The 22115-nt window shown below is 38.4% G+C and overlaps 1 protein-coding gene across 1 annotated transcript in view; it reads right to left on the bottom strand.

Moving 5' to 3' along the window:
- The window catches only part of LOC126753736 (uncharacterized), a 56776-nt gene that overhangs the window by 797 nt on the left and 33864 nt on the right, over positions 1 to 22115 (bottom strand). The window contains exons 6-9 of the mRNA XM_050465407.1: positions 15808 to 15924; positions 4436 to 4624; positions 4204 to 4374; positions 3912 to 4133 (exon numbers count right to left, since the gene is read on the bottom strand). Coding sequence (XP_050321364.1) covers positions 3912 to 4133; positions 4204 to 4374; positions 4436 to 4624; positions 15808 to 15924 — 699 coding nt within the window. The remainder of the gene's footprint in view (positions 1 to 3911; positions 4134 to 4203; positions 4375 to 4435; positions 4625 to 15807; positions 15925 to 22115) is intronic.

The raw sequence follows: 22115 nt of genomic DNA, 5'->3' as shown, positions 1-22115 counted from the left end.
GATGGAGCCATGTGTAGAAGCTCACAATAGTTAGGAAAGTTTTCTGGGCAACATTCAATGGCCAGAAACGATTATTTTGCATATATATCAAGCAGCTCACGACTTCCGGTCTTAGACCAAGTATCCTATGAGTAGTCAAAAAACATCCGTTTGAAGGCGAGCTAAAGTGTTGGGTTTGGGACTCGCCACGTAAAAAACACCTCCAATGAAAGGAAGAAATCAGCCTCGAATAAGTGACCCCATTTTGATGACGACCCCTGCAAACGTGTTATTATTTTAAGGACATGCACTTGGAATTTTTGGTCCTTTAATTGGAAAATTGCCGCTGCTCAGCTGGTTGATGTCCTCGTAAGAGTAAAGGCTGACATCACCGCCGTTCAAGAAGTGTCATGAACGGGACAAAGACTGATACGGGTAGGTCCTTGTGGCATTTTCTACAGTGGTCATATAAAAGAGCGCAAATTCGGTGTAGGATTGTTGGTGGGAAAGACACTCCGTCACCAAGTCCGGTGGATGAACGTCTCGCCACAATCCGCAGCAAAGCCAAGTTCTTCAACATATCGCTGATTTGCACCTAAGCTCCAACGGAAGAAAAGGACGTCTTCAATGAGCACTTGGAGCGCACCTATATGAGCTGCCACACAAAGATGTCAAAATCGCGCGTGGGGACTTAGATGTCAGGCTATGCAAAGAAAGAACAACAGTCGGTAAACTCAGCATCCATGATGAAACATGCCTCAAATGGGTTCGACTTAGCTGATCAACTTCGCCGGCATAGGAAAATTCATTACCTGTTTGTTTCCGGATCGAAAAACCACCAACCAGATTGATCATATTGTGATAGACGGAAGACACGTCTCTACGACGCCATTGATATAGTTCAGCGAATTAAGAGACAACGGCTACGCTGGCTAGGTCATTTCGTCTGAATGGATGAAAAACACTACAGCTTTGAAAATATTCTACGTAGTAGCCGCTAGGAGAGGAAAAGGAACTCCGTTGGCAAAACCAGGTGGAGGAGAACTTGGCTATACTTGTAATCTACAACTGGCAACAATGAAAGGAAGAGAAGAACGACTGGCGCGCTTTTGTAAAATCGGATATAACCGCGTAGGCCAATAGCGAAGAAAAAGAAGAAGTAGCTGTCAAGATTTAGAAGAAGAGGAAACCATACGGAAAATATATATTCTGGCCTAGGTCAACACTAAGTGTTGCCAGGTGCAATCTGACATTTCCATTGGAAAGTTTGACATTTTTTAGCATAACATCACTCAGAACGTTTTGTCATTTAATCGTGAATTGTTTTATTTACATGGAATTAAAAAATTCATCTCGGCCAAGAAATGGAATTAACTCGTGAACATTTTCGTGCGACCATTTTTCACAACTTTCGACGTGGATTATCACGACAAGAGTGCATCGATGAACTAAAATCTTTGTATAGCTATGAAGCACCATCCTATAGCACTGTGAAAAACTGGTACAACGAATTCAATCGTGGCCGACGCTCGCTCAAAGACAAATTTCGTGAAGGTCGTCCAAAAACATCGATGCCTTACGTGAACTGCTAATGCAAGACCGTCATGTAACATTCCTTCAGATTGCATGAACACCTGGCCGGCCGTAAAAAGGTTTGTTCTCGTTGGATCCCGCACAATTTGACAATCGCTCAAAAAAAGGCTGGTGTGGATTGGTGTAAAGAAATGCTGAAAAAATACGATCGCGGTGCTTCAAAAGACGTTTATAAGATCGTCACAGGTGACGAATCATGGATCTATGCGTATGAGCCCGAAACAAAACAGCAATCGACAAAAAAAAAAAAAATAAAAAAAAAAAACAAAAAAAACATTTTCGTTGATAAAGATGCCTATTTACATTATTAGACCAGAAATATATATAGCAACCTGGCAACATCCTCCATGCAAATGCTAGTTTTATATTGGAAAATAATCGTTATTATCGGTCGAGGGTTTCTTGGCGACGTTTCAGAGGTTGTACAACTAAAAGCTTTTGTATTAATGAGCTTCATCAGAGGTGATTTTAGTCGCGGTGGTTTCACCTTTGTCCTTTGAAAGGTCTGGGAACATCGTCAGAGAGCCATTCTACTCACCTATCTACCTTCGTAGAAATCATTAAAGAAATGAAATACCCATTATATGATGTAACTTCAAAATATTATTAATGTTATCATACGAAAAGTAAAGGAATATGTTTACTTAGTATGATGTTTCTATGTAGTTCGCCACTTATGTATTTAGAGCAATAACGGTAAAAACCTTTTTAATCTTTTTATACTTGTCAGCGGCCTAATAGAGTAAGAGATTATTGTGCGACTTTCCATACCATTTGAGCAAATTTGACCTGGACCGGCTGTAATCCATTTAAACAGCGCGCTCAAACCGAAATGATCAAAAGCGATTCCTTAGATTCGTAAAACATTTTTTTTTGAATTCGTGTCAAGATCTCCATATGTCAGCGATGTGTGCGAAAGCCTTGTCTGCTGATTTTTACTGTAGAAAAAGAATTAACTGCGAGTTTCTTTCAAATTTTGTGTTTCTAATAGAAACACGGTTACGGAATCATGGAAAATGTTTTTGAAAATTCTATTTCGGAGTTGGTCTTCGCTTAGCAGAGTCAATAATTCGAGCAACCATGGATCGGTTTTACACCACGCTTACCCTATCGAATAATGAGCATCAGGTCAGAGCAGAGCTCAGAGACTCTGTAGGGCAATGCGAACCTAAGTTCGTAGAAGACTTGATTGAGCCCATCGCCGTCGCGCGTAACAATTTCAGCTGCGCCCATCCGCTTTATGGAAGATTTTGCGGAAATATTTTGGTTTACGAGTTCACAAACTCCAACTCATGCCAGAATTGAAGCCGAACGACCATCAAGCTGTTTGGTTTGCTCTATGGGCCGGCCGTAATGTACAGTCATTATTAATGAATTTTTCGTGCCTAAATTGGAGAATGTTGATCTGGACGACCTTTAGTTCACACAAGCTGGCACTAGATGCTAGACATCCAACGAAATAGTCAATTTATTGAGTGAAACTTTTGACGAAGACATTTTATTGCGTCGTGGGCAAATTTCTCAGTTAAACAGTGATTTATGGGACTTTGGATGGTTGAACATTTGTTAGAATAACAAAAAGTGAAGACAAGAAGCTCTTTTTATCGCATTAGCGATGCATAGCTTGCGATGATATCTACTTTTTCGACTACATTCATTATTTTTATTATTCATTATTGGTATCGGCAGAATACTAATTGTTCACTGTTTGGTGGTGACACACGCCCACTGAATTGGGTTGACGGATTGAGAAAACTGCAGGAAATGTGTAGAGTAAGGAATCAGCGAAACAATGGAACATCTCTTGTTCACTTGTCTCGCATTGGCAAGACTACGCTGTAAGCATCTGGGGCCCCACGGTATGATACACTGGAAGAGCTATCGAGGCCTCAAAATCCGTTGTTCACGTCAACTACAGGCATAGTAACGGATGACTACTCGTCATGGACCTAGTAACTGAGCTCTATCTGCTATCGCAAAGGACCAAAACTGATCTACACGTGGCTCATTGGACTACCAGACTAACCTAGCCTAACCTATTGTGAACGCTGATTCTCAGTAGTTGACAGAAACATCGTAAGTTACTGCGGTGAGAATTCATCACAAACTATTAAAAGAGATTGAGTAGTAACCGATTCAGAGCTCTTCCTATATCAACGCTTTTAGGTTAGGTAAAGTTAAGAAGTCGGTCCTAACAGGCATAATCCATAACATCTTACTTGGACAGCTTGGAACGCCGATCCATTGTGGTATTTCATCAATCATGTGTAATAAAATCTTACCCTTATCTATTAGTAATTTTGAACTAAAAAATCACTTCCTCAACTTTTCTCTCTTACCTGCACAAAGGCCACAGTGGTAGCGCCGGTAGCAATTAGCATTGTGCTCTGCGAGATAATAAAGTCCATACGTGCCAAACAACCGCTGTCGTAAGAGCTAATACAGTAATTGACGTCATCGATAGAGGTCTCATCACAGCAAGATGCTGGCACCTCAATTTCGGCATTAGTGCTATTCAGTGGTTTCCAGTCCAACGGACTATTAACGCCACAGCAGCCGAGCTAAGAGTGAAACAAAGAAGGAAAATGATTACTAAGAATCTCAAAAAATTTTCGAGTTTTAACTACTTACGGTTTCCTGCATGAAATCCACACCCATTTGCACATACTCGTTCTCATTATAGTGGATGAGGGAATCGTTCATGGTGCGCATCAGCATGCCACGCACTTGGGTTTGCATTACAAAGGCAGAAATGGCGGCAGCCACTTCCAGTATGAACACCAGGAACAAGCTAACGCCGTACTGTCGTAAGAACGAAATAATAACGTTGTTATTTGTATAAAATATATTAAATTCAGCTTACCAAATTGATTAGCATTACACTCTCCTTGACCGCACCATAAGCGCCCAATGTTGCGACTAGCAGTAAAATGAAACCGATGGCGATGAGCAATGCAGGCGGCGAGAAGAAGTGACCGTCGATGAATTGGCTAAAATCGCCGAATATCGCCTGGATTGTTGAGCCGACCATAATAAGCAAAACCGCGGTGAGCTGGAGGAGAGAAGGAAGAAAAAAATTAAAATGTATTTTATTAAGCGAATGATAAATAGATAGTTATAGGTTTTGAGCACAGATTTTCTGTGAGAAATGCGATGAACTTTTGAGTTAATTCAAACATTAATATTTTTCTGCGGAGACTAGCTTAGGAATATATCAGCTTTACTTCACTTGTTAAACGTACTCCACTTGGTAATAGCCTAAATAACCTTTTCATAAAGTTTTATTTGCCTTCGACATTTATTTTTACGAATTATATTGGGTAGTCGAAAAAGTCTTTTCGTATTTTGTCAATAGATGTCCTTGCAGTCGTATATCTCCAGTGTTACCAATCACATTGTGTCATACCATATAGTGTTAGAAAGGCGAGATTTTAAGCTTTATTTAACCAAAAAAATTAAATTCGGGAAGAAATTCCCTATATTTTGAAATTTTTGTATAAAAAAGGGAAAATGGCACGCAAGCCACCAATGAAATTTGTGAAGTTTACGGAGACGATGCTGTATCAGTTCGTGTAGCTCAACAATGGTTCGCTCGTTTCCGTTTTGGAAATTTCGATGTGAAAGATGCATCTCGCTCTGGTCGACTTATCGTTAAAAAGTCGATGAAATTGTGAAAAGAATTGACCATCACATAAGCAGCCATGACATCGCTAAAGGAACTTAAAATTCATCATCAAAAGATTTTGAACCAATTAAAAAAAGCTGACTACAAAAATTAGCTCGATGTTTAGGTACCGCATGAATTGTCTGTGAAAAATTTTATGGATCGATTTACATCTGCGATCCTTTGCTGAAACAAAATGAAATCGAACCATTTCTGAAGCGAATGATAACAGGAGACGAAAAGTGGATCAAATACGACAATAATATGCGAAAAGCGTAGTGAAGCTCAACAAATGGTCGTAAAGCCACGATTGACACCTCGAAAGGTTTGGTGGGATTGGAAAGGAATCATCCATCATGAGCTGCTCCAGCCTGGTCGAACGATTGATTCTACATTTTACTGTCAACAACTAATGGGATTGAAGCAAGCAATTGAAAAAAATGGCCAGAACTGATCAACAGAAATGGCATCGCTGGACCACACACACTTCTTTGATGACTCGGCAAACACTGGGAGATCTTAGCTGGGAAGTTTTGATGCATCCACTTCCATCAATGCAGAACTCCCTTAATGGAGTAAAGTTGGCTTCAAGAGAAGCCAGTGAAAATTACTTGTCACAGTTTATCGCAGAGAAACCAGAAAAGTTTTACACTAATGGATTAATGTCTCTCGCGGAAAAATGTCAAAAAGTTGTCGACCAAAATAGTACATATTTGTTCATTAAAGCTCATTATAAATATAAAAAAATAAGTTAAAGTTTGATTTGGAATACGAAAAGACTTTTTCGACTGCCCTATATTACGTTGGATTCGAAAATATTCAAATCTCTCTTTAAGCATATGAAGTTTTCGAAGTTTCTCAGTGTGCTTAACCAAGGCTGAAAAAGATAGGCAGGATATGACATACGAAAGCTAAGACAAGATAAGTACAAATATGTTTTTCAGCACTCTGACAACTTTCAATACATATCTTCGTTGTTCGATTGATTTGAAAGAGAACAAAGCAAACATTCCTCCTTGAAATTTTAGCTAAAGTTAGGCAAGATAAAGTACAGCAAATAATGCCAGCAAAATATATCTCATGTAGTTAATTGAATGTAAGATAACGGAGATCCAAGTAGAGGTACTTTTTTCAGTATTATTTGGCATTTCGTCATAGAAAGACTAATTTCGAAAATTCACGTCCAGTAAAGAATGTGTCTCGCGCGCTTTGCTCAACTTATGGTCAACATATTTGGCATACTAAGTGTATTATTCACCAAACTTGAGACCTAGCATTCATCACTGCATAACAGCACATAGTAAAGAAAATATAGCAGTCGTAGCTGAGAAGACCGTGGAGAGCAGATTTGGCGCCGTTCACAGCAACTCGGATGTATGGAGATCGTTGCATTTGGGACGAAGAACAATCTGAAGAGATTCAAGAGCTGTCATTTCATCTAGAAAAACAACGGTTTGGTGTGGTTTGTGAGCCGGTGGAAACATCGGTCCATATTTCTTCAAAAATTATGGCGGCGAGAACGTAACCGTTAATGGCGACCGTTATCGCGACAGGATAACCGACTATTTGATGCCTGGAATTGAAGCTCCTGATCTGAGCGATATTTGGTTTCAACAAGACGGCGCCACTTCCCTCACATCGCATCAATTAATGGCTTAATTGAGAGAACACTTCTGTGAGCAGATAATTTCACGTTTTGGGCCGTTAGACTTTTTCCGGTGAGGATATGTAAAGTCTAAAGTCTATGCGGACAATCCCTCCTCGATTCAGGCCTTGGAGCAAAACATCACGCTTGTCATTCGCCAGTCACCAGTTGAAATGCTCGAACGAGTCATCGAAAGGTGGACCCAACGGATGAACCATTTGAGACGTGACCGCGGCCATTTGAAATAGATAATCTTTAAAAAATAAACGCCAAAGAACGTTCTTTCGAATGATAATTAACATTCAGCATTCCCCACAGGCTTGAGGGCTGTGGTCTAATGCTTTTTTTCTAATCCGATACAAAAGGTTAATTCGATATCATTCATATTTTCGTTGACTTTTTTAAAGTCAATTAAATTTTTGGGATTCAAAATGATATTTTAAGAGAAGTAAGCGTTATTATACACCGATTTTAAAGATTTTCTATTAGTTCGGTCTGTTACGCATGAAAAATATAATGCTAGACATGAAACTTTACTCAAAGTGAGAGGCATTGGTGCAATTCTCAAATGACGCTTCATTGTATAGGTAGAACATCATAACTATGAACTTTTATAATTCTACTAAAATTGGTTAGTGATTTATAGTTATTTTGATAGTTTTCATTAGTTTATTTAACCTGGTATTTGACATACATACTTTCCAATAGCTGTTATTAGGCATTGCGTATACATCATACCTATAACTTTTCTACCAATAAATCACTTTTAATACCCTGAAACATACAAACTGGGAAAATACCTATTATTCATTAACTATAATATAGTATATTATACTAAATATCTATATAATTTTTTCCGTATAAATATCTACTTAGTTATGAGTTAGAATATTTCCAGGAACATATGGTCATGTAAATAAGTAGAGTGGCATTTATATAGGTAGGTATCCATATATATATATATATATATGTATATATATCTGCATATTTACGTCAATTATATAGTATCTGCTAATCAAATAACGACACCTCACTGATAATATCGTATGATACGAGTGTTTACTCATTCATTCACTTGCAAATGTGTGTGGTCTAAATATTTCCGATGATAAGAAAAGAGTGCAAAAGTTTGCTTATTCGTAGGAGAGCAACTGAATTAATTATTGTTTGAAGGTAGTAAATGGTTATGTACTATATATGATACTACAAGTATGGAATGTAATAATTACAAAAAAATATTTTGAACCTATGGTCAAAAATCCTTATTGAAATATTTCGCTTTAAAAAAATCATGAAAATTTTCATATGTATTAAGAGCAGTAAGATTATTCAAAAAGGGGCGAGAACGTGTTGACGATGAACCACGTCCACGACGGATGTCGACTGGGCAATGTTTTTCGTTGCTTACAATGTCATGATTTCAAGCTGGCTCCTGTGAGAGTCATTACACTGCAGACAATCGGCTCCTAGTGAATATTGACGTATTTTCCCAAACATCCCCTTATGATGGATTGCTTTATATGCATCCTCCGAAGTAGGTGAATGGGTATTACAATGGCCATTGGTAATGAGATACCTGACGGTAGGTATAAAACGCCAGGGGTAGAGACCCCCGAATCCTTAAACTTAACATGGAAGTCAACAAAGGAACGAAGTGGACTGGGATATTAGTCCAAACGTCAGAGGAGATAAGGCTGTTCCTACCGGAGGGCACAAGAGGAGTTGAAGGCAAAAGCGGAGTACAAGGCGGCTGTAGGAATATGAACCCGTGAAATGTCACAAGAGCAGTGGAAAAAAAGCCCTCTTAACGAGAATAGACGCCGAACTAAGGGCACCCTTGCCGTCATTTGATGGAGCAGGATGGCACAGCGAAGTTAAAATCTTGAAATGTAACGACGATTCGACCCTAACATATGTAAGGGAAGCGACTAGAATGATTCCAAACCCGTGAAAAGAAGAAAACTGGGGGTGGTGGCAGCAGTATTCCATCGGTGCCCAAAGCGAAGGTAACTATACCTCGCGTGGTGGACCCGGAACACGCTCTGCAGTTGCTACAACGACAGAATCCGGTTGTGGCGAATAGCGACTGGAAGGTGTTAAGCGTGGCGGTATTGTCCAACGAAGATGGAGGTCAAAACCACATCCTTTAGATCAATAAGGCGACAGAGGATATTCTGTACGCGAGGTTCAGGAAGATGGCGTAGGACATGAAAAGCGTGTTCCGTCACCTCAAGAGGCGCTACCCCACGGACGGCAACAAAAACACTTTGAAGAAAGGTGAAATGGAAAAGTATTTCGGCATAGAAGAGATCATGGCGACTTCGCTTGTCCTACAAAATGTGCAGGTGTAAAAGAACCTAATCAGCATTCTGACGGTCCAAAACCACAAAACTAAGAGGTGAGGGTACCCCACAAAAGTAAGATCGCATCTACTGAGCTTCTTCTCGACTTAGAGAAGGACGACTACGACGTGGCTTTAGTTCATTAACCATGGATTGCATTGGATAACGTGGTCGCAAGGCTAAAGTCACAAAACTACATACATAACCCACAGCCCGAGCGTAATTACAAGGTAAGATCAGCGATATTGGTAAAGAAGAGTTTATATTCCCATACTGAGTTCAGTCTTTCCACAGATGAACTGACGGTTGTGGTAGTGAATGGTGCCCAGGATGAGTCTTTACTTCTTGTATACTGCTATATGCCACAAGATTGCGAGGCGCCAACGGCTGAGCTCCGTGTTTATCCTGGCTATATAGCAAACTCAAACGTTCGCTCCGGGAAAACCGTTTTGACTCAATTGAAGACATTAAATGTGAATCGATAATGAAGGCTATTCCGGGAATTGACTTTAGCAATTAACTTTCGAGGATTGGAAAAAACATTGTCACAAGTGTAATTTGGGGCCAAGGGGAATCACTGTGAGGGGTTCGACATAGCATTTGAAGAATAAATTAAGAATTTTAAAATTATGAACAAAGTCTTACTATTTTTTGCTCATAAGTATGGAATATAAGAAAGCAAGCTAGATATCATTGCTTTTGGAGAGTCACTTTCTTAATGCCAAATTAAATCTATTTGTATTTTCGTAACTCCGTCGGGCTTTAGAGGGGGGAGAGATTTTTAGTGACCTGCAAGTGGCATACAGTTGCTGTGACGACAGCACTGATGATGCGGATGGCACTTTCCACCCCCTCACCCTCAAAAAAACTGCGTCAGGCCTCAAACCAAAAAAATTGGGAATTATGTACATATGTACGCATATATATAACTATTTTAGCAAAATTTGTTTTTCGTTAAATTTAGTGTGTGAGCTAGAGTTATCTCAGTTCCCACATAATCAGAGTTGCCATATTCTTATCTCAGTGTATTTATAACTCTGTATACCACTAATTATGATTCTGATAACAACAAGTTATACACTTTTGTTTCTACATATTAATTATACAAATACAAAAAACAGGCAAACAATGTAGTGACGTTAAGAAATAGAAAGGCCATATCATTTATATAAATATTCACCGATTTACACAATATTTCTGAAGCAAATGTTGGTAGGACTGTGTACTGATATGCTAGCCTTATGCTCTCGTCAGTTTGAGGCTAGTACTAAAATAACAGCTTGTCCGCAAGGCAACAACAAAAATTCTTTTATTTTGATTTAAAACTAAGTATTAATGCAGAGTTGCAAAGCAAACAAAGAACAGTTAAATTGAGATTGAGCACTCGAAATTTTCTCGAAATATTTCGCAGCTAACTTCGCGCGAAAGTCTTCGAATAAGAGTAGCCTCTCTCTTACCGTTTGAAGCACAGTATTTTAAACATTTAAATGTGGTGACATAACCTCTAAATTTTACTCACTAAACAACTACTTTTCTTAAACTTGTTTTTATTTTCAAACAGCAATAAATATACGTTTTACTAAATTTACAAATTGTCTTCTAAAATCTATTTTTTTTTTTCAAAACCACATTTTTCAAATTAACTTGAGTAATTCAGAGACAAATAATCCAACCACACACACAAATTCAATCAGCTCTGTAGTACGGCTTGCTTGCGAAAAGTTTTCTCAAGGGGTTACATGGGTTTCCTCGGGTAAAAAACAGCCTTTTTTCAAAAATTTTTTTCTCATAAAAAAATTAAATATTTTATTAGAATTTTTTATTGCTTCAACATGCACTATTAACGGAAATTCTTATATTTTTAGAAAAAAAAATATTATAAAATTGGTCATTGCGATGCCATTTCCGTTGACCCCTCGGAAAAAATGCGTTCGCGTTGGCAGGATAACTCCTTACAGGATAAAATCTTAACTTAGAACTTAGGTGAAGGAAAAAAAAACTGAAAATTGGATTTTTGGCAGACATTTTTACAAGAAAAGAAAAATTCGCAACATTTTATTTTTCAAAAAGTTGTAATCGAAAAAAAATATCGTTCGCTCAAGTCTTTAAAAATGTATCTCAAAGACCTGTGTAAAACTTCATGAAGATCGGTTGAGTATTTCTAAAGAAATTTTGCCAACTGACTTCAAAAACACAGTTTCGAGAAAAACGCGTTTAAAGACGGCGCACTTAGCCTAGCTATCCTCTATAGTTCAAGCAAAACGAACATTTTGTGATATGTACAAATTACGTTCCGACAATTTCGATCTTGGGGATGCACCCTAGAAGGCATCTCGAAGCCGGTGTGCATAAAATAAAGTCATTAGTCGATGCAAATCCTCGAATAAAAATTCAAGAGTTCGTTGAAAGATTAAATTTGTCTAACGCGACCGTTTACAAGCACATGAAACGTCTGGAGTTAATTTCGAAGCTTGACGTATGGGTTGCTCATGCTCTTACAGAATGAAATATGATTCATCGCATTAACGACTGTTTATCAAACGCCATAAAAGTGATACTTTTTTGAAGCGCATTGTTACTGGCAACGAAAAGTGGTTTGTTAACAAGAACATAAAGCTTCTGGCGCTTGGTCTTAAAAATATGAACAAGCTCAAACCATTTCGAAGTCAGATAGTAACAAAATAAAGGTTATGTTGTTTGTTTGGTGGAAGTTTTTGCCCTACAATACCACGATTAATTCTAAGGTGTATTGTGCTCAGCTGGACAAATTGAGTGGTGCACTTAAACAGAAGAAGCCAGAACTGTTCAATAGAAAAGGTACTCATACAGGTTTGATGACTCGCCAAAATGTTTTGCAGCTTAAATGGCTTTTGCTAATACACCCACTATATTATCCAAGACTTGGTGTCTTTGGACTATTACTTGTTCTGGTCTCTGCTAAATTTTTGGGATAGGAGAACCTTCACCTCAAATGAACACGCCAGTTTTTTTTCCGCGATTATCAAACATTTCATGAGCGTAGATCAATCTCTTGCCCGAAAGATAGCAATAGATATTGGATCAAAATGGAGAATATATAATTTCATAAATTGTTTTACACACAAAATAACGAAATTACTTAGTGTATGACTCAATAACTCTCCACACAATAAAATTTATTAACACTGACATTTTCTCAATTTTTGTTAATTTTTTTGAACGTTGATCATTGTACGAATAAAATATTCTAGTAGATATTGGACGAAATATTATATGGAAAATGTTCTAAGGCGATTGAAGTGATTGAAACGGTAGCATATAATTAAAAAAAATTTGAAACAACACTTTGAAGTACGATAACGTTTTCAGCTGTATTCAGTGCTTTCTTTGTCTATAGCAGGCGTGTTTTTATGAGCTTGGCGATTTCTGTTGGCTAAAAAATTGATCAAAGAATTTGTTCGATAATTCATGTTCAAAAACAATACTGTGACGATAACTCAGCCTCCATATTCATCCATTTTTTGCATATTTCCTAAAATAAAGAGAACCTCAAAGGGCAGTCGTTTTACAAGATAGCTGAAAATCACTGAAAGTATATCCCAAAAATTGTGTTTGAAAAATGTTTCGACGATTGTAAGTAGGGTTGCTATAAGTGCAGTCGTAATACAAAACGGCAAATATATGCGAATGAGCAACTAAATGTGAATCATACGTTATATCTCTCAGAATGAATTGAAATATCAATAATCTTTATGAAGGGACTACTTCGTACATCCACTATATAGGTCTAAGGTTCGTTCCTGTCCCGTAAAAAAATATGTTTCTCAGCAGCTGTCACTCAAAGGTAGAAAATTGCCAATCTCTGACCATATTTTTGCTATGCAAAAGCTGCTTTTAAAATCCATTTGGGAGAAGTTTTCCACCAAGCTACTGGCGGAAGTGTCAATTATATGTACATATATGTATATAGTATGTATTGGAAAAAGTTTTAGACTCAAAGTAAAAAATAGCTACTATAAAAAACAAGCAGTTTTTGTGTCGAAAAGGTATTTCTAGTTCAAAAATGTCTAACTTATCAAAATAACCTCGTGTTTAGCAACATTTTTTTAACTTTGTCAAATTAAATAATTTTTTATATATTGTACAGGGTATATTAAGTTTGCTACGAAATTTGTAACACCCATAAGAAAACGTTGGAGATCCTAAACCGTATATATGTAGGTATAGTAATGATCTGCGTGTTGAACTGAGTCGATTTAATCTGTCCATTTTTGTATGAGAATTAGAGGCTCAATTTTTGAAAAAGTCTAATATAATAGATCTAAAATTCGAAGAAATATTGTTTGGCCACAAGGATTTGCTCATTTGTCGGAATCGGCAATATAGCACCGTTATAGCATAATGCTGTCATACAAACTGAACGATCTGACTTTTTAATGGGAGACATACTGCTTGTTGGACCTTCTATGGACCGTATGGAGGATAAGGTCGCAGTCGTGCGTTGGCAGCATGTGGCCACGGAGTTCGTCGTTCACTTCAGATGTGTCTTAAAGCATGAGCATCCATTCATTGCATGTGTTACACCAAACCAAGGTGGAGTTCGGATGGAAAGCAGCAGAAAATTTCCTCAGGCCCCAGGTTAGACTCAGTGCAAGTACGGGTCAAGAGGATACGGAGCAACTTTTACTGCATGGCGTTGCTCCAGTGATAACAAACTTAATCTAAAACGATCCAAAGGAGGTTAGATCTCCGAAAATACAGCCCTTGGCCCGATAAAATCCGGGTCAATTTCTGGGTAACGTTGTCCGGCTGTTTTCTGAGAAAATCCTAAGGGTGCCTAGATAACACAGCAACAATCGTTTTCTTGTATGGAAAACCATTCAGCAGGTTTTTCGAAACATAGTCCTATTTATTCACAAAATCGACCCTGACATATCACATACATATATGTCCGACGAGTCACCGTATGACACTAACCACCTCTTTGCATATCCAGCTAACCCTAAGGAGAGTATTATAGTGACACACCCGGTCTGTTTTCTAAAGTCCGACCCCGTTCTCGAAACAGCAAGTCCGTCCGTCCGTCTGTCTGTCTGTCCGTCCGTCTGTCCGTCCGTCCGTCCGACCTGTTGGATGTCCTCAATGACAACTGCCATCTGAACCTTACCATCCTAACGGTGCCTAGATAATGGGTACAACAACAATCGTAATCAAGTGCTTGTATGGAAAACCATTCTATTTGACAAGATATCTTTTCGAAATTTGGCATAGTTTATTTTCGAAGGCAATACCATAATCAGCGATATTAAATTTTACAAAGGTTTTCACTAAAAGTGCGTTAACACTAACAAAAAACGTCAGATCGGAAGAAATTGCACTATAAAATGGGCGTGGCATCGCCCAGCTGGACCAAAAACCATATCTCAAACTGATCGATAAAAAATTCCATATAATATTTTCTTAACACCCTGATGACATGTACAGACTTTATACAACCACGCCTTTCCAATATAACGCTATTTTGAATTCATAAATAGTACATTAGGAACCAATGATAATAGCGGAATAAAACTTTACACAAATACGGTATTTGAAAAATATGTAAATGACGGATAATGAAATCTCAATTATCACTTTATCATGCGAGAGTATAAAATGCTCGGTGACACCCGAACTTAGCCCTTTTTTAAATAATAATTTTATTACATTACTTTAGGGCAATTGGTAAATTCTTAATGATGTCTGGGAAGTTGTTCATATAGTATACAAACCGTTTCAATTCGGCAAAATGGTATTTAAAACCTCACGGGCAAAAATTCCTGCAAATTGTGTCAAAAGTGTACAAGATATAGGGAGAAAATGGGTTTTTTCTATGGTTTTTAATAAGATGTCTTGTAAATTTACTATCAATTTCCTCAAAAACCGTATTGTGAGAATTTTGGAACTTCAGAATATGCGTGGCTTCTAGTTTCTAAATTTTTCATACTTAATATCGAAGGTATTTTGTAAAAATTCACTTTGGTTTGAATCACCTCATGAAACTTGTAGGTAGGTAGATAAAAGTCACTTATTTTAGTTTAATAAAATCTCGTTTTAAACATTTTTTAGTAAGAATTCTGAATTTTACTAAAGTCTTCTATATGCAAAAAGTCTTAGAATATTTAGAGAAATACTCATAAGCGTTATATTACAAATTAAATATTTGTAATTATAGGCAAATGTGTGCAATTACGTTGCCCCCATACAGTAAGTAAACGCTGTAGACACACAAACATACACACAAATATCAATGCCAGTTAATATAATATGCGCCTAGGTGAGTGAGTTCCGAGGTGTGCTAGCCAGCTGCTATCAGTAAGCCAACAAATCGGTGTGTAATCATGCATATATGTATGTGTGTTTACTTTGCTAACTTTGAGTTGTGTGTGTATGAGTGTATATTTTATGACAAATTATTTAGAGCCGATAAAATTGCGCTATAAAAAATCAATAATTTCACAAAGTTCGGAAAATGAGTTAATACATATTATACGAAATGGCTATTATTTGTGAGGTTATAATTTTATGACTACTTATTGTTAAATATAACTTGTACATTAACTTACCGCAAACATAAAGCTAACGATTACTAGCATAAATTTTGCACAACGCATGCCGGAATTCAATTGATCGCGCGCCATTTTGTATTTTTTTTTTACTCGTCGATCACAGAGGTTGTTTTTTTTTCACTTTAAAAATTGGGACCCTTTCGTTGTCCGCACACTTTTTCGCTGCAAAAACAAAATTGTATTGAAATTAAATTTTTTTTATTTCGTTGCACTTTTACTATATATGATTTTGGATATATAAATATATATATATATCATATTTTTTTCTTTGTTCGTAAAATTTCACTTTTTTTCATTTGTTTTTGTTATGTGCGTTGTCAAAGTACTATTGGTTTTGTTGTGGTCATTACCGTTCCGTAGTGACAATCGATAAAGTTATAATATATTTACTTTTTACTTGTCCACACCGTCTCAAAGTCACTTCGATACTGAATAGAAAAAAGCTCGTTAACTAGTGCAGGCAGTGGCGATACCGCTACGCCTGTTAATGTATATATAAGGGCATTCATGAATAACGGGTGGTACTGAAACATGTTTCTTTTTCATATCTAAATTGCAGTTTGCTTTGAAGCGAATGTCAGACATTTTTTAAAACGTTGCTTTTTTATTAAATTTTGGGTTTTTTTCGACCTTTTATACGCTGAACAGTATATATGTTTGTCACGACGTTTGTAGCACCTAGAAGGAAACGTCGGAGACCCTGAAAAGTATAAATATAAATAAATAGCGTGAGCTTAATCGATTTAGTCATATCCGTCGTTATATACCGGAACTAGTCCCTCAGTTTTTGAGAAATATTGAACTGAAACTTTGCGCACGTTCTCCCTTCCTAAGAAGCTACTCATTTGCCGGAATGTCGGAATCTCTGATTTCGATCTACTATAGCATAAAGCTGCTCTACAAACTGAACGATCGAAATCAAGTCCTTTTATGGAAAACTTTTTGCTTCAACGAGGTATCTTCTCAGAATTTTACAGGATTAATTGTTCAAAACATCACTTAACTTTGCGAAGAAATTGTTCGGTTCCGACTACTGTAGAATATAGCTGCCAAACAAAAGTTTTTTGTTTTGAAAATTTTTTTGTTTGACAAGATATCGTCACGAAATTTTGCACAGATTATTAGTCGATTATAGATTTTCCAATTCCAATCGTTGGGCAAGCTGATGCATGCTTCTTAGCAGTCGTTCGCCACTGTATTTGAATAGCTCGGCCGGCAATCCATCGGCCCCGCCGCTCTGTTGTTCCTCGGACGGGTAATTGCTATTCAGGCTACTTCATGGTCGGACAATGGAAAGTCTGCTCCATAGTTATCGATTGGAGAATCGGGTTCACCGTATCCTGGTGTAAGCTTCAGTTACTAGATCACCTCTGGGGTTTCTAGAAGAATATGCTCCGGTCTTGAAATCTTCTGTTAGACGCCGCATCTTTTCTTATCAATCTCGTACTCACGCTTGACTCTACTTCTTATCTGCAAATGCGTCTCGCTTTCCTCTTCAACTCTCGGTATCTATCCCATCCCGCACGTGTTGGGTTGATTGTAATGTTGCGAGGTACTCGGTATGTTTTCTCCTCCACTGCGACACGGCAGTACCAGCTGTTCTTGTGCCTTTTCTGAAAACCAATGCTTTCGCTTGCAGCTGTAAAGAGCTTGAAATGCCGTCACGCAGTTCCCTTATAACGAGTCTAACCTTCCTTGTTTTGTTGACGTGCGTTTTTTGTTGCAGAAAGTGTATACCTTCGCTGTCCTAGCGTTAAGGAGTTCGGAGCATACGCACGTCTTAAACACTGGAACGGTGTCTTCCGATCTGACAACATGATCGATATGGTTGGTGGCTTTAAGATCCGGAGACAGCCTAGTAGCTTGATGAATTTTCCTATTCTGGTATCTACACAGTACTACAGGTAACCATATTTCGGAGGGGGCAGCTCCCATAGGTGCGCTCCAAGGGCTCATAGAAAACTACGTGGACGCAAATCAGTGATATGTTTAAGAACTTCGCTTTAATGCGGATTATGGCTAGACGTTCATTCACCGGGATGAATGTTAGATCTCGCGGAGCCTCTCTCCCACCACCAAACCCACACTGAGTTTACGCTTCTTTATATGGCCACTGTAGTAAATGCCGCAAGGACCTACTCGTCTTAGTCCTTATCCCATCCATCGCACTTCTTGATCAACCAGCTGGCAAGCGGCACCTTCCGAAACAAGGGACCGGACATTTCTGGTGCATGTCCTTAAATCAAAATCCTTAATACGTTTGCAGTGGTCTTCATCAAAATGGAAGTCTCACATCCGAGGCTCTTTTGTTTTTTACATTCGGGGAGTTTTTTACTCGACGGGTCCCAAACTCAGCGAACAACCATGTCCAGGAATGCTTTGCCTTGATCCCAACATCTCTAACGAAATCAACTCAACACATTTTGATTAATGTTTTGGGTATGAAGCGTGCCAATGCTAGATTCGTACTAAACCGCATGAATGCTTTGAAAAGTGACTTCGAGCAGAAATCACAAAGAAATACTTGGCAACGTACCTGACGACCTTACAGTGATCAAACGCAGCAATATCAGTTACGAGATGTGGGTTTGTGAACACGGTGTGAAGTGAAGACTTAAAGACGAACGACGGTCCAAAATTGAGCCTAAAGTTCTCTAAATCTCTGAAGGCCACCCCAGCCGAGGCTTAAAGAAGTGTGTTGAAAATTGTATTAATCGTTAGCGTGCCTATTTTGAAAGCGATCATAAATAATTGTGTCAGTCCGGGTCAAATTTGATCCGATGGTGTTACTCTAGCATTTGTGTCAGTCCTTGTCCCGTCTCAACTTGATATAATCAATAACCATGCTTTTGAACCACCCTTTACATTTCGAGTACGCACTTACACTCAAAGCACAGCACTTTCCTCACACACTGTCCTGCCTGCGCTCCGATCACTGGGCGAACACCTTCGATTTCGTTGTTACAATAGTAACTTAACACACATGCTTAAATATATGTATATGTATATAACAAGTTGTGTTGTTGCTGTTGTTATATTTGCTTTATGGCGCAATATGTTTTTATTGTAGTTGCACTCGCAATTGTTATAGCGAGTCGTTGCTGTTCTTGTCATTTAGCGCCTTATCAGTTGCCTTTATTTGCTTAGTTGATAAGAATTTTTTCACCTAACAATTTGCCTGCAAAAGTTACAAAATATACGGTTAAGAGAGCTATGAGAACGACGGGCCGGATATGAAAACGTGGCGGCGGGGTGTGTGTGTCTAGAATATTTTGTTATCGCGATAAGCACTGCTGATATGATAAGATTTTGCAATACTTGCGCTATTAATGAGTTGCTGAGCATTCTGGCTCATATTGTTTATAATTAACTACAGCGTGTCATGAAAATAATGGGTTTGAATAAAATTTTAAATTTTACGGTCTTCATAGCTCTATTAAAAATGAAGGAAACTATTTATTGAGTCTCAGACGGTCCATCCGTTGAGTCAAATTTTCGGTGACTCTTTCGAGCGATTCGACTGGTAACTGGCAAATGACACGCGTGATGTTTTGCTCCTAAATTGAAGCGGGGTTGTCCGCATAGACTTTAGACTTTATATATCCCCACTTCCAATCGACCCGCCCAAAATGTGAAATTATTTGCTAACCGAAGTGTTCTCTCATTAAATCCATTGATTGATGCGATGTGTGGCGCCGTTTTGTTGAAACCAAATATCGCCGAGATCACAAGCTTCAATTTCAGGCATTAATAATCGCGATAAAGGTTACCATTGACGGTTACGTTCTCACCGGCATCATTTTTGAAGAAATATAGACCGATGATTCCACCGGCTTACAAAGCACACCAAACAGTTTTTTTGTATGAAATGACAGCTTTTGAACCTCTTCAGGTTTTTCTTTGTTTCAAATGCAACAATTTTGCTTGTTGACATACCCAACGAGCCAGAAAAGGGCCTCATCACTGAACAAAATTTGGCACTAAAATTTGGAACTTTTCAAAAACCCATAGAGCGAGGCGATGTCGCTTCGGAAGGTCGAGCAGTTCTTCCACAAGCTGAATTTTATACGATTTTAATTTAAGATCTCGACGTATAATGCGCCAAGTCTTTCCATACGTCAGCTCGGATTGCTGCGAACGGCATCGAATCGACTCTACATGGTCCTCGTGTGCACTCTCAGCTACGGCTGCTATATTTTCTTCACTGCATACTGGGCGTGTTCTAATCGGTCGAATATTATCCAATAATGAAGCTCGCGAAACACATTCTTCACAGAACGGGAATTTTCGTAATAAAGTTGAACGATTTATAAACGTTGTTCCGACGTAAGTCTTTTCATGATGAAATGCCAATCAATACTGAACAAAAATAGCATGAGAGCTTAACACGACTAACGCGTGATCTGTCAAAAAACGGCTATTGAAAAAAGTACATCTACTTGGATCACCATTTATAAATGTGTTTTTCCTACGTCTGAGATCGGGCTTGTAAAATATTTAATTGCGAGACTGCAAGCCACGGACGATATCTACCTTTTTATGAAACGGTGTGAAGGAGATGCGCTCAGAATCTTAATTTCAATTCTCAAACTGCGTTTAGTGGAAAAAGGTGTCAGCCGAGGATTGGATGTTCCTTAGGAGTATGTCTTCTTAAAATGTTGAGAATTCAGTTTTTCTTTAGGCTTTCCAGGTATAAAGTAGCAGTGATGAAAAACACGTACTCTCAAAGCTGGAGGTTATGAAATTCTCGGTTGACGTACCCTTCTCATCCTTGTTACTAAATGTTTTATCCGTTGGTGACTCAAGTGATACCATTACCAAATCTTGAATGAGTTTGCTAGACAAAGTTAGTTCCTTTGCTACAGTTCCAGAGTAGAAAAATCTCATTTGGTACAAACTGAGTTGGATTACTAGATTCTTCTTAAGTTGGATACGGCTCGTTGTATAACTAAAGATTTGTCAAAGAAAAAAGAAAATTATGGATGTCACGATTTCGGTGTATAAAGCTGCAGTGATAAGAATCATTTAGTAAAATGTGTACAACACACCGGTCCAAACTGGGTTAGATCGCCGAAATAACAGTCATTGGCCGCATTAAATACGGTACCGTAGCTGTTAAATTGCTAATATTTACACTCGACAGCCTGTGTTTCTTCATTCCGCATACGACTGTGACTACTGTCGAAGTAGAGAGGCGCGTAAGAAAAAGATAAAGAAGGATTATGCCTAAATTACGTTGGTAATCTATAAAAAAATCGGTCTGATGGTCAATAATTATGCATCCCCACCTGGATGTAATGAAACGCAGACGAAGGAGCATCAGACGTTCCAGAATACTGCACTCTGTACGACAACAGGAAACCTCCTGAAAAGTTGCTTATTAACCCCTGCCTACATCAGGTTGACGAATACAATGCACTTTTTTTCAGATAGTTTCTACAGGAATTCTTTCGAAGAAAAATGCGATCCCTGCAGTCACCTTGAATCGGAGCCACCTCAGTGGATCATCAAGTGCTTATGCCTCGGACTGCAGACACGACTAATTTCAGACTCGCTCTCAACACCCTTAATAGTGAAGCCAATAACATCTTCATCGACTTTCCCCAATGAATAACTTACGAGATTTGGCGGTCAAACTACTACCCAATGCAGACGAAGGGCTTGAATTGCGTCGTGAATCTAGAGTGAGCCGGGTTAAACTCTTACCTATCCATAATTGATCCCGATGTACCAATATATGTACTACTTTCTATGAGCCCCCACATAAATCTAACCACCTTTTTGCAAGCCGAATAAATCAACACATCTAACACCCATATCTTTATGGTCCGACCCCGTCGAAACAGCACGATTTCGATGACAACTAACTTGAGCTTTGCCACCTAAACAGGGATTACTTAACCGCTACAAAAACAAAATAAGCACTTGGTCCTTTATTAGTAGTCAATCTTTTACAATATACAGCAAGTCGCCTCAAGTCGCTCTTAAAATTCGTAGAAAGCTTTGAATTCCTGTGTGACGAATATTTAGGTACAAATTAAACTCCTTCATCTGCCACTAATACCAGTGGGTCTATGTATGACTTGTTACCCGCCATCGTCTAGTGTGTATAACGTGAGTACCTGCTGACAATAGCCCTACCCCACGACGCTCAAAAGCACACCGGATCAAATCAGTGCGTTGTTCAACGCCCTGAAAGTGCCCGGCATTTTCAGTACCAATTGGCAGTGTGGAATGGACACACTAATCACCTTGGTAGGGTTCGAGGCCTATCTAAAACATCTGCAGTACTTTGTGTCCGGCAC

The sequence above is a fragment of the Bactrocera neohumeralis genome, chromosome 3 (genome assembly GCF_024586455.1).
Source record: "Bactrocera neohumeralis isolate Rockhampton chromosome 3, APGP_CSIRO_Bneo_wtdbg2-racon-allhic-juicebox.fasta_v2, whole genome shotgun sequence".
NCBI classification, from domain to species: domain Eukaryota; kingdom Metazoa; phylum Arthropoda; class Insecta; order Diptera; family Tephritidae; genus Bactrocera; species Bactrocera neohumeralis.
This window is presented reverse-complemented; position numbering and strand designations above follow the sequence as displayed.